At 47.7% G+C, this 12065-nt stretch overlaps 1 protein-coding gene across 2 annotated transcripts; it reads left to right on the top strand.

Annotated features, from left to right (window-relative positions):
• The first annotated feature begins 3335 nt into the window (after positions 1-3335).
• On the top strand, positions 3336-7782 carry LOC136483365 (uncharacterized). 2 transcript variants are annotated; one of them, XM_066480393.1, is made up of 4 exons: positions 3336-3452; positions 3651-4870; positions 5230-5352; positions 7649-7782. In XM_066480393.1, exons 2-3 carry the CDS (start codon positions 3696-3698, stop codon positions 5342-5344), a joined length of 1290 nt encoding a protein of 429 aa, XP_066336490.1. In that variant the 5' UTR covers positions 3336-3452; positions 3651-3695; the 3' UTR covers positions 5345-5352; positions 7649-7782. The 2 variants fall into 2 exon arrangements, with proteins under 2 accessions (XP_066336490.1, XP_066336489.1); XM_066480392.1 differs by lacking the exon at positions 7649-7782 and having other exon boundaries at positions 5230-5866.
• The last annotated feature ends 4283 nt before the right edge of the window (positions 7783-12065 follow it).

Below are 12065 nucleotides of genomic sequence, written 5' to 3'. Positions count from 1 at the left end.
AAAAAAATAACAACTTCAAACAATATTTTGAAATAGCAAATGATTCCAGCCGAAAAAGTCATCAAGAATAGAGTTGTATAACTCATCGAGATATACAACTTTTATTATGGTCATTTCTTCATCCAACAATGTGCTAGTATACATTGTTCACAAATCCATAAATCTCTCACATAGTTTATGAAACTATACGAGAGATATGTCAATTTATGAACAATTTTACTACCACTTTGTCGGATGAAGCAATGACCAAAATAAAAGTTATAGATCTTGATGAGTTCAACAACTTTTATGTTCATGACTGAAATCATTTACTGTTTCAAAATGTTGTTTGAAGTTGTCATTTTTGGAAATTCAAATTTTGAATTGATAAAACAAAGTCACAAGAAAAGATGACCAAAATAATAGCCGTAAGAACACAATAAATTGATAGAGCATGATTTTAGAAAATTTTAGGGAAAAATCATCAAATTTGGAGTTAGTATGAGGACGAAAGACTAGTTACAAATTTTAGAGAGAGATTAAAAAGAAAAAATACGCTTGTTCACATAAAGTTAGTATGAGGACGCTTGTTCTATTTTTCTGTGTGTTTTGTAGAAACCCACAGAATAATTGTAATTTTTCTGTGTGTATTGGCACACATAAAAAAATCATGCAATTATTATGTGGTTTTCGTATTTTTCTATCAGTTTTTTTGGAACCCATACTTTAATTACTAATTTTTCTGTGAGTATCGAAAAAAAAAACGCATAGAAAAATTCATCACCCATAGGAGTATTCGAGTTTCCAGCAGTGTACCTTCGCCCTTGAAAGGTGCAATTCTAAGTTTGGTCAAAGTCAAACTAACCTAAGTCTAACCAAGTTTATGGAAAACGGTATCAATTTTTAAGACCTTACATAGATATGTATTATGGAAATATATTTCGTGACATGATATTTCTTTAGTGTATGATAAGCATTAACATTTTTTGTATGAACTTAATTAATCAAACTTAAGATAGTTTAACTGAGCATTATTCTAGAATTATATTATTTCTAGACTGAGGGTTGAGGCAGTCTATTCGAAAGCTTACCTAGCTACAAAGAGAAAGTAGTTGCATCGTACTATGCATGTGTGTTCACGACAGATCGTGCAGCAGATCGTGCAGCAGATCGATCGACTGGAAGGTGGCTGTACACATATCACATGGCACAGCTAACCTGGACCACAAATTAAGCGTGTGTACAAGCAAACAACTCGATCGATTGCGAATGTACGCGCTGTGCTCTGGTCGCTGGCTGCAAGCGGAACGATGCCGACGGCGACCATCGTTCCTGCTCCAGCGGCGGCCGTGCAATGCATGCAGACGCAGACACCGGAGTTGACATCACAACCGCTCGTCACTCGATCTGGCAGCTTCTTGCTTGGTCTCCTCGGTCCTCCCGGTCCGCTAGAAGAGATCATCAGTTTCCAGGAGATTTTAGTCCTTGGGCGCGTGCCAAAACTTTATGGGGGGTGTTTAAAGCGTTTGGTTACACTACTTGGCACACCTAAATTAATTTGGTTCATTCCGGCAAGTGTGGGTAGTGTTTGATTTCGGCCACGAGAGTTTAAAGTTTGGGAAAAAAATGCGGTAAAGGTAATTTTTTTAGTAGTGATGTGGCAAATGCTTGGTTTGTAGCTAATAAACTTGGACGCTATTCGGTCAAGTATACTTGTCATCGTTGATTTTGTACGGCCTTACAATAGCATATCTTTGACTACTATTTTTTGGGTCGGTGGATCCATGTTTCGAGTAGCAGCAGCGAGAGCTCGAGCCCACCCGGCCCGCTCCGGTGGTACACCCGCCTTGTCTGAATGTTACTATCTTCCATTAACAATGCAAATCATCTGTGGCCTCGTTTAGATTGAAAGTTTTTTAAACCTGATAAATAGTACCACTTTCGTTTTATTTGGCAAATATTGTTCAATCGTGGACCAACTAGGCTCAAAAGATTCATCTCGTGATTTCCAACTAAACTGTGTAATTAGTTATTTTTTTACCTACATTTAATACTCCATGCAAGCGGCTAAAAATTGATGTGATAGAGAAAGAGTGAAAAAACTTGGAATTTGAAGGTGATCTAAACAAAGCCTGTATAATGCTAGTTGTTTTCGCCATTCCATCATCTTACGTGTCCATCTAATAGTTTTTTATTGGCTTCTTTGATTACTTTGCCTAATTTCTTCTAGAACCCAACCCACTACAACAAAAACTCTCCCGAGAGAGTACCATTGAGATGGCTTATTAACCCATTACTAACCAAAACATTCTTATGAAACCCTTGGATTTAGATACAAATTAAATACGAGAGATTGGCAAAGAAACCGTGTAGCATGAACCGAGATCTGGTTTTAAAATCATAAATTCCAGTTAAACATGCAATAGCATTAGAGTATCCACAAATATATGATTGTTTTAGTAGAACCGATATAGTTAGGTTTATTTCCATACGACCCTAACTTATCTTATACTCCAAGGCAACTCTTTTTATTATTTCTATATATAATCCGCCTAACGCCTACTATCCACTGTTCTACTGATTCTAATCTTCTATAAGGAGCAACCTCTAAAATGGCTTCTTGATGTTTAGAGCGTGTTTAGTTCCAGGAAGTTGGAATTTTTGGGCTACTGTAGCACTTTCGTTTTTATTTGGCAATTAGTGTTCAAACATGGACTAAGTAGGCTCAAAATGTTTGTCTCGTAATTTCCCACCAAACTGTGCAATTAGTTTTTTTCGTCTACATTTAATGCTCCATGCACGGGCCACAAACATTCGATGTGATAGGTACTGTAGCACTTTTTGGGAGTTTGGGTGGAACTAAACACGCGCTTAGCGCAAGCGTATTACTAAGCATATTCAATGAAGGCCCTAGCTATGCTCCTGTACAAGTGAGAAAAACAGAATCTATGTAAGCAAACATTGATTATTTTTTTTGAGTCTATAAACCTTGATTAAATTGATTCGGCTTAAGTTTTGATCTTCGCTCTATTTTTTTCTCTCCTCCATTCACCCCTAAAACGTGCAATGCACAGTGTTTTCGTGGGCTGGCCAGTTGGGCTGTCTCAATGGGCCTGTTCGTTTGAAGGAATTCTGGAGAAATTTGGAGGGTTTAGAAGAATGCTGGAGAAATTTATGAGAAAAAAACACTGTTTTAAATAAAAAAAAGAATCGAGTCGGATTTAAGGTCATGCGAGCGGAGCCATTTTGTGGAAAGTTTCGGACGGTCCATAAACTTGGGCCCGTTCCAGTTGGGCTTAGTTTGGCTCTTCTTTCCCCCGTCCACCGACTTATTAAACAAAAGAAAAGAAAAGAAAAAAAAAACCTCCCGTGGCCTTCTTCTCCCTCGTGCCCTTCTTCTCTCCTGGCGGCGACGGCTCGGCGAGGCGGCGCGACCCGTTCCCAGGTCTTCGCCGGAGGCGAGCATCCACCAGGTACGCCCCTTCCCTTCCCCTTTCCTCGCCGTTCCTTACTTTCCCTTTCCGCTGTCCGAAACCGAGCATCCCAAACCCTTAGTAAGCTATTTCTATCGAATTGGAATCTGACCCAAATACACGCATATACATATACCCAAGTGCTATTGTGGATCCACCCCAGCTCTTGTCTGACATCACGATTTGTGTACTTTGCAGGTCGACCAGAACGCAGGAGTGGGGAATCGGTGAGCAACTGCAGCCATGTCCGTGGCGGCCGGCGTGAGCGACGCGGCCATCGCGGTGCGCGACAAGCTCCGTGGAAAGATTGGTCAGACCAAGGTCAAACGGTACTGGCCGGGAAAGCCGCCTGAGTGGGCTGACGACGCCGATGAGGACCTCGATCTCAGGACGACACGGGTCGACAAGGCGTTCCCCAAGGACGACGACGGCGATGTCCCCGCGAAGGATGACCGACGGCTTCGCCGTCTCGCGGAGACTCGCGCGGAGAACAAGGAGGAGCTGAGGGCCGATCACCGCCGCATACGGCAGGCGGAGATTGTGTCGACCGCGGAGGAGGAGAACGAGAGGCAGGAGGCTGACGTCGACGAGGAGGATGAGGAGGCACAGGAGGAGAGGAGGAGGAGGATAAGGGAGAGGCAGCTGTTGAGGGAGCAGGAAGAGCTGCTTCCTCAGGAAGAGGAGGAACCGGTGGAGGATGAGGAGTCTGAGGAGGAGTCGGAGTATGAGACGGACTCTGAGGATGAGCAGATGGGCATGGCCATGGTGAAGCCTGTGTTCATACCAAAGTCACAGAGAGACACCATTGCGGAGCGTGAACGGCTGGAGGAGGAGGAGCGGCAGCTCGAGGAGCTGGTCAAGAAGAGGCTGGAGGCTAGGAAGATTGAGACTAGACAGATTGTGGTTGAAGAGATTAGAAAGGAGCAGCACATTGAGAAGGCGCTGAATGAAGAGGCCAACATTGAGGATGTCGATACAGACGATGAGTTGAATGAAGCAGAGGAGTATGAGGCATGGAAAAACAGAGAAATAGCAAGAATTAAGAGGGACAGAGAGGAAAGGGATGCGAGGTTGAAGGAGAAGGAGGAGATCGAGAAGGTCAGGAATATGACCGAGGAGGAGCGTCGGGAATGGGAGCGGAAGAATCCGAAGCCACTTCGTCAGACAACGAAACAGAAGTGGAAATTCATGCAGAAGTATTACCACAAAGGTGCTTTCTTCCAGGAAGGTGCTGATGATGTTATCCAGTCAGCTGGTAAAGATGATATCTACAGCCGTGATGTCTCTGAACCCACTGGTGAAGATAAGATGGATAAGAGCATCCTGCCCAAGGTCATGCAAGTTAAACATTTCGGGCGCAGTGGCAGAACAAAATGGACACATCTTGTTAATGAGGACACTACAGATTGGAATGCACCGTAAGTACATATGTCTATTGCATCGTTATTTACTCTCGTGATATTATTCAGTTGGCTTGTTTAGTATTCTTGCAAGTGCTTTCATTTCTAATTTCCTAGTGAAATTTTGATGGGCTGAAAGCTACTTATTTTGGATGCTTTTAATTAGGAAGTCCAATGGAGGCCCCCTGACATAACTATTGTAGCTTTTGAGACAGAATTTGACTGCAGTTCTTTGATCTGCTAATTCGTCAAAACCTCAAAGCTTAGTACATATCTATCAATTGAATTGCTTCGAACATTTGCTGTATGTTGGTCTTTTATAACAGGAAAACATCTGTACTGAGTCTGGACTAATAATTTCTTAATGATTTTTTCAGATGGTCAACAAATGGGCCTCTGCGAGCAAAGTATAATGCAAAAATGGCTGGCATGAATGCGCCTATTGCTAAACCAAAGGGAAGTAAGAAGCTGAAGGACTGGGATACAAAATGAGATGCCAGGTGAGCTGGCATTGTCTAAGCCTTATTGCCATACAAGCACTACTGCCAACAAGTGCAAACAATGCTTATGCAGATGCTTTCTTTTCATTTTGACTGCATAAACCATGTGACCTTATGTGCTATAATCTGTTAAAGTGTCCCACTGGTATGATGTAATGATCCATGAATGATTATTAATATTGCTTTCTTTGATGTTTTATCAGAAGCGTATCCCATGTGTATTTTTCCTCGAACAGCGCTGGAGAGGTGTCTGTCATTTTCATTAAGAAGAAAGAGTACCTTATCTGAACATTGTTAAAAATGCGGTTGTTACAGTGTTTCCAAATTTCCCAAGCGACTGAAAATGATCAAAGTGTTGTGGTGCTCCTTGTACGAACCCTTCATTTCACCATCCTGAGAAGAAATTAACATCCTGTTGTGGTGAGAGAGTATGCAAACCAAATTTCTGAAAAACAGTGAACCACACTGCCCTTGCGAGTTGTGACCACACATGAAATCAGCATATAGTTAATGGTTTCTGGGGCTTATCACAAAGTGGACGTGCTGCCGGGTGTGGTAGTTCCAGCTTTGATAGCCTCTCAGACGTCCAACAGCAATTAAGGACCTCAAACCAAATGAAAATCTTGCACCTTAAGGGGCCCAAGACTGCCAAATCCTCTTCCATGGAGTGAACCTAATGGTCCCAAAAAAGAATTCATTATAGGCAGATTTGCTAGAGTAGGTACCAGAGCTAGTAAGCTTCCAGATACGCCGATCCTGAACATCCGGTTGAAGGTGAATGTTTTCTGAAATTTCCCGTAAGTGGAGATATTCCACCAGGACAGTGACAGAGAGAGGTCCTTTAATATCGCCCACCCAACACCAGATGTCCAAGGTTCCCTGCACTGTTCTCTTGTTGATAATTATTTGAGGGATCATTGCAAGAAGATTAGGTGCAATCTCAGCCATAGTCTTTCCTTGTATCCATTGATCAAACCAGAATTTGATATTGGAACCATTACCCACTTTTTTTTTGGTCATGGCCATGGCAAATAAAAGCGCGTTTTATAACAAAAACTCGGTTGGTCGGGGAAGATCATCCCCATGGCATTTCATTAAGAGGAACTCAGCCTTCACTTAACCGAGAAACCCTCTCAACCCCTGACAGTGCAGACCCAAATTTTGGATTGCAAGCAAGGGGGAATTTTTGCAGCCCAGCCCCAAAATTCATCCCGTGGGGCATCCAACCCAGGTTGCTGGGATGCTACTAAGGAGTGGCGACCAACTGAGTTTGGGTCCCTTTCAAAAATCTCATCTTGGTGAACCTGAATCTGAAAACCTGTGCATGGTTTGGTTGGGTCTGTTTTTTTCTTCTTTCCAGTCATCCGATACGCATCACCCAGCACATGAGAGACAGATCATGGATTCCCAGCCTGCCGTACTGGGTAGGTCTTTGAACCCTTTGCCATGAAACCAAACAATAGCCACCATTATCCTGTTCTTGACCCTTCCAAAGAAACCCTCTTGTTCTCTTGTCCATTAGAAAAATAAAGATCATTGGAGAGAGTGGATTGCCCTGACGGAGGCCACGCTGGTGAATAATCTCCTTTTCCTGTATCCCCATTTACAAGCATGTGCTAAGGAGGTTGCGCCAGTGTCGTCCAAAACCCAATTTGATCAAGACTTTCAGCATAAATGCCCAGGACACTGAATCAAACACCTTGGAAATGTCCAGTTTGACGAAAACATGAGGTTCCTTTTGTCTATGTAAACATTTCACAGTTGTGCTGGAGTGCTGGATGTCTTTCCACTGATTTGGGATAACATACCGAGGATTGGTTAATTCTGGAGATAACACATATGTCCTCACTCTTTTTATTTTTCGTTTACTTGGGGATTCTGGGAGATAACACATGGAGTCTGCTTGGTGCATCTGGAATGAGAGGAGCGCTTTCATCTTCGAGGGCACTGCTCCTAGTTTGAGATCCTGGAAAGCTGCTCACAAATGGGAAATCTTGTTACACTTGTTCAGAATTTGGAAGGAGCTTCATCAAAACATTTTGGTCTGGCTTAGCAGTCTTTAGGTTTTGGTAGTTTTTTTTTGTTCTATCCAGTAGCTAGGTTTTTTTTTGTCTCTTGTTTTCTTCTTTCTCTTGCGTGTGTTTTTGGGGTTGGCCACCTTGTTGGCCTTGTTCTCTTGTTTGTTTGGCTTCAGGTTTCAAGGTTTCAGTTTTTTTTTAAAGAAACAAAATGTAGATTGAAAAAGTATTTCCCAAGGATTCAACTGACGTTTTATCCAAAAATTCTCTGTCTGCAGAGATGGGGGACTTTGCGGACTGCTTCTGACAAGCTTCACCTTGAAGAATTAAAGGGCGTACCTGGTACGGCGTGTCTTGCTGCGTAGGAAGTACGGAGGCGAGATGAGAGGGCGAGGGTCAGGAGCACGACGGCGTCGGACGGGCGCCGTGTTCTCGCGAGGAAGAGGACTCCAAGATGATGACCCACAGACTTAGGCTGGGTGCCCACGGGAGACGTAAGTCTCAATCCCAGGCTAACCTCTTCCTCCATCCAATGTTTGGCCATATAGGCACTTACAAGCATGCGCTAACAAACGCTAACAACTCCAAAAATTACTCCTGTGATCTAACAAACTAACTGACTCAAATAAACTAAACGCTAACAAACTCCACAATTTATTCCTGTGATCTAACAAACTAACTGACCCGAATAAACTACTTGTGACTCAGCCTTCAGCCGACTCAGCCCCCTGGTGCAGCCGCCTCAGCCACTGCTGTGGCGTCTCTTGCGTTCATAGGTCCGGCCGACCATAACATCTCTCCCCTCCTTCTGAAACAGCTCGTCCTCGAGCTGGAATGAAGGGTGGGCCGCCCGAAACTCATCCACCAGCTCCCATGTGGCGTCGGACACCGGCAAGTCCACCCACTGGACTAGCACGTGCCACGCACCGCGGCGAAGGCTGGCGCGTAGCACACGTTCGGGGCGCAGAAGAGGACGTCCATGGCGAAGCGGTGGCAGTGCTGGTACTGTTGATGGGGGCGGACCACGGAGCGGCTTGAGCACACCGACATGAAACACATCATGAATTTGAGCGCCTTCCGGCAGCTGTAGACGGTACGCCACCGTTCCGATGCGCTCGAGCACCTTGAAAGGCCCCGCATACTTGGGGCCAAGCTTGCCACGGCGACCCGGAACGAGGGACTGGGTAGGTCGGTGGAGAAGACGAAGCCACACCCAGTCCCCAACCGAGAACTCCAGCGCGCGGTGTTTGTTGTCGTAGTGGCGGCGCGCGTACTCCTGTGCCTGAAGAACCCGAGCACGCACCTCGGCTAAGAACTCGTCCCGGTTGGCGAGCATGGCGTCTACGACGTCGGTCTGCGCCTGTCCAGGCGCATAGGGCAGGAGCTCCGGTGGTGGACGGCCGTAGACCACCGTGAACGGCGATGTCTGGAGTGCGGTGTGGTAGGCGGTGTTGTAGCAAAACTCCGCCCACGGTAGCCAGTCAAGCCAGTCGCGTGGTCGGTCTCCAGTGAGGCAGCAGAGGTACATGGCGATGGTCTTGTTCACCGCCTCCGACTGGCCGTCCGTCTGCGGATGGAAAGCCGTGCTCATGTGGAGCTGTACCCCGGCCTGTCGGAATAGATCGCGCCAGACGTTGCCGGTGAAGACGGGATCACGGTCGCTGATGATGGAGTCGGGGAAGCCGTGAAGGCGCACTATGTCGTGGAAGAATGCGCGCGCGACGGAGGACGCCGTGTACGGGTGGCCCAGCGGAATGAAGTGGGTGTACTTCGAGAACCTGTCGACAACGGTGAGGATGACGCTCTTGCCATGGACCCTCGGAAGCGCCTCGACGAAGTCCATGGCAATGTCCGCCTAGACCCGGGACGGAACCGGTAGTGGCTGCAGCAGTCCCGCAGGGTGCAGCGCCTCCGTCTTGTTACGCTGGCATGTCGTGCAGGCGAGAACAAAGTCCCGGACCACACGACGGTCGTGCTCGATGAAGAACTCAGTGCGGAGTCGCTGTAGCGTCTTCTGGATGCCCTCATGTGCCGCTGTATGAGCCAGCTGGAGGACGTCGTCGAGGACGGCCAAGGAGCTGGGCACGAACACACATCCTTTGAAGAGGATGAGGCCGTCCTACACCCACCACTCGGTGCCGTGCGCTCCAGCCGCTACGTCGTCCCAGCGGGAACGTAGCTCGTCCGATGAGCTGAGCTCCCGGCGCAGGTCCTCGAACAGCTGGAACGTGGGCACCGATATGGCTGCCAACGCCGGAGTCTCGGCCGGAAGCGCGGACAGGAGAGGGTCATCACCATCCCGGCGTGAAAGAGCGTCAGCAACGGTGTTGAGGCTGCCAGACCTGTACTCCACCCTGAAATCATACCCAAAGAGTTTGCTAATCCAATGGTGTTGGGATATTGTAGACAAGCGCTGATTGAGTATGAACTTCAGCGCGTAGTGGTCGGTGCGGACGACGAAAGCACGACCCCAAAGGTACGGCCTCCAGTGCTGGACAGCCTGCACTAGGCTGATGAGCTCCCGCTCATACGCCGCGACCTTGAGGTGGCGCGCGGCGAACGGTCTGCTGAAGAACGCGACTGGCCCGGCGCCTTGATGTAGGACTGCACAGAAGCCTGAGCCCGACGCGTCGCAATCGACAGTGAACTCCTTGTTGAAATCCGGCAGGTGCAGCACAGGAACCACAGATAGCGCCTTTTTCAGGCCATCAAACGCCGCTGTTGCAGCCTCCGTCCACCGGAACCCGTCCTTCCGTAGGAGTTGGGTCAGTGGCGCTGCGATGGTGCCGTACTCCTTGATGAAGCGCCGGTAATACCCGGCTAAGCCGAGAAATCCCCGCAGACCCCGGGCTGAGCACGGCTGCGGCCAGGATTGGACAGCTTCCACCTTGGTCTCGTCCATGGCGACGCCCTCCTGCGATATCACATGGCCCAAGTAATGGACCGAAGACGTGGCGAAGGAGCACTTGGAGCGTTTGATGTGCAGCCGGTGCGCGCGTAGAATGTCGAGGACGGTGCGCAGCTGCTGTAGGTGCTCGGTCCACGTGGCGTTGTAGATGAGGATGTTGTCGAAGAACACCAAAACGCAGTGGCGAAGAAACAGCCTGAGGACGAAGTTCATGAGAGCTTGGAACGTCGACGGCGCGTTGGACAGGCCGAAGGACATGACCAGGAACTCGAAGTGGCCATGGTGAGTACGGAACGCCGTCTTGGCGACGTCCTCGGGGTGAACCCGCTGAAAGGTCCTAATATGGCTAGAGGGGGGGTGAATAGCCTATTTAAAAACTACAAATCAACTAGAGCAATTTGATTAGTAAGACAAATAGCGAAATGCAAACTTGCTCTAGCTCTACAAGGATTGCAAGCCACCTATCCAACAATTCTAGTTGCAATGATCTATTGGCACACAATCTACTTGACCACTACTCACTAAGAGCTCTCACAAATGCTACACTAAAGAGCTCCACTAGATATGTTTAAAGCACAAGGCAAGCTCTCAATTCTAATTACACTAAAGAGCTTGCTATATCTAGTTTGCGGAAATGTAAATGAGTAAGTGAGACGATTATACCGCCGGGTCGTGGAGTGAACCAATTACAAGATGAATATATATATAGCCAATCACCGGGAGAATGCAAATGACAAGAGACAACCGATTTTTCTCCCGAGGTTCACGTGCTTGCCAACACGCTAGTCCCCGTTGTGTCGACCAACACTTGGTGGTTCGGCGGCTAAGAGGTGTTTCACAAACCTCGTCCACACTATAGGACACCGCAAGAACCGACCCACAAGTGAGGTAACTCAATGACACGAGCAATTTACTAGAGTTACCTTTCGGCACTCCGCCGGGGAAGGTACAACTCCCCTCACAATCACCGAAGGCGGCCACGAACAATCACCAACTCGTGCCGATCCTTCACCGTTGCTCCAACCGTCTAGGTGGTGGCAACCACCAAGAGAAAACAAGCGAAATCCGCAGCGCAACACGGATACCAAGTGCCTCTAGATGTAATCACTCAAGCAATGCACTTGGATTCTCTTCCAATCTCACAATGATGATGGATCAATGATGGAGATGAGTGGGAGGGCTTTGGCTAAGCTCATAAGGTTGCTATGTAAATGAAAATGTGCAAGAGCGAGCCCTTGAGCCGGCCATGGGGCTATAAATAGAGCCCCAATCAAATAGAGCCGTTATACCCCTTCACTGGGCAAAACGCGCTCTGACCGGACGCTCCGGTCAAACTGACCGGACGCTCCGGTCAAACTGACCGAACGCTGGCCCTCAGCGTCCGGTCGCCCGATGGACGCCACGCATCACCAGTTTCAAACGATGTTCGTCAGATTTCAACGGCTACGAAGCTGACCGGACGCTCCGGCAAAACTGACCGGACGCTGAATCCCCAGCGTTCGGTCGTTTCCAGTAAGCTCCCCGAGGCGTATTTCTTCGACCGGACACATCCGGTCCACCTTGACCGGACACAGACCAGCGTCCGGTGCTCAACCTTAGCCACTGTGCCGTCTGACAGCACAACCGGACGCAGCCTTTCAGCGTCCGGTCGCTGAGTGACCCAGCGTCCGGTCAGTAGACCGACGCCAGCATCATTTCGACCAACTCCATTTCAACTCTAACTTCTTTACCCTTGCTCAAATGTGCCAACCACCAAGAATTTTCATCTAGCGCAATAGAAAATAGGC

The sequence above is a fragment of the Miscanthus floridulus genome, chromosome 9, assembly GCF_019320115.1.
Source record: "Miscanthus floridulus cultivar M001 chromosome 9, ASM1932011v1, whole genome shotgun sequence".
In the NCBI taxonomy this organism is placed as follows: domain Eukaryota; kingdom Viridiplantae; phylum Streptophyta; class Magnoliopsida; order Poales; family Poaceae; genus Miscanthus; species Miscanthus floridulus.
This window is presented reverse-complemented; position numbering and strand designations above follow the sequence as displayed.

Bases quoted from the DNA above. Each gene is read 5' to 3' on its own strand.
- LOC136483365 (XM_066480393.1), top strand. From the start codon at position 3,696: ATGTCCGTGGCGGCCGGCGTGAGCGACGCGGCCATCGCGGTGCGCGAC. The intron at 4,871-5,229 runs GTAAGTACATAT...TGATTTTTTCAG, and splicing joins ACTACAGATTGGAATGCACC to ATGGTCAACAAATGGGCCTC.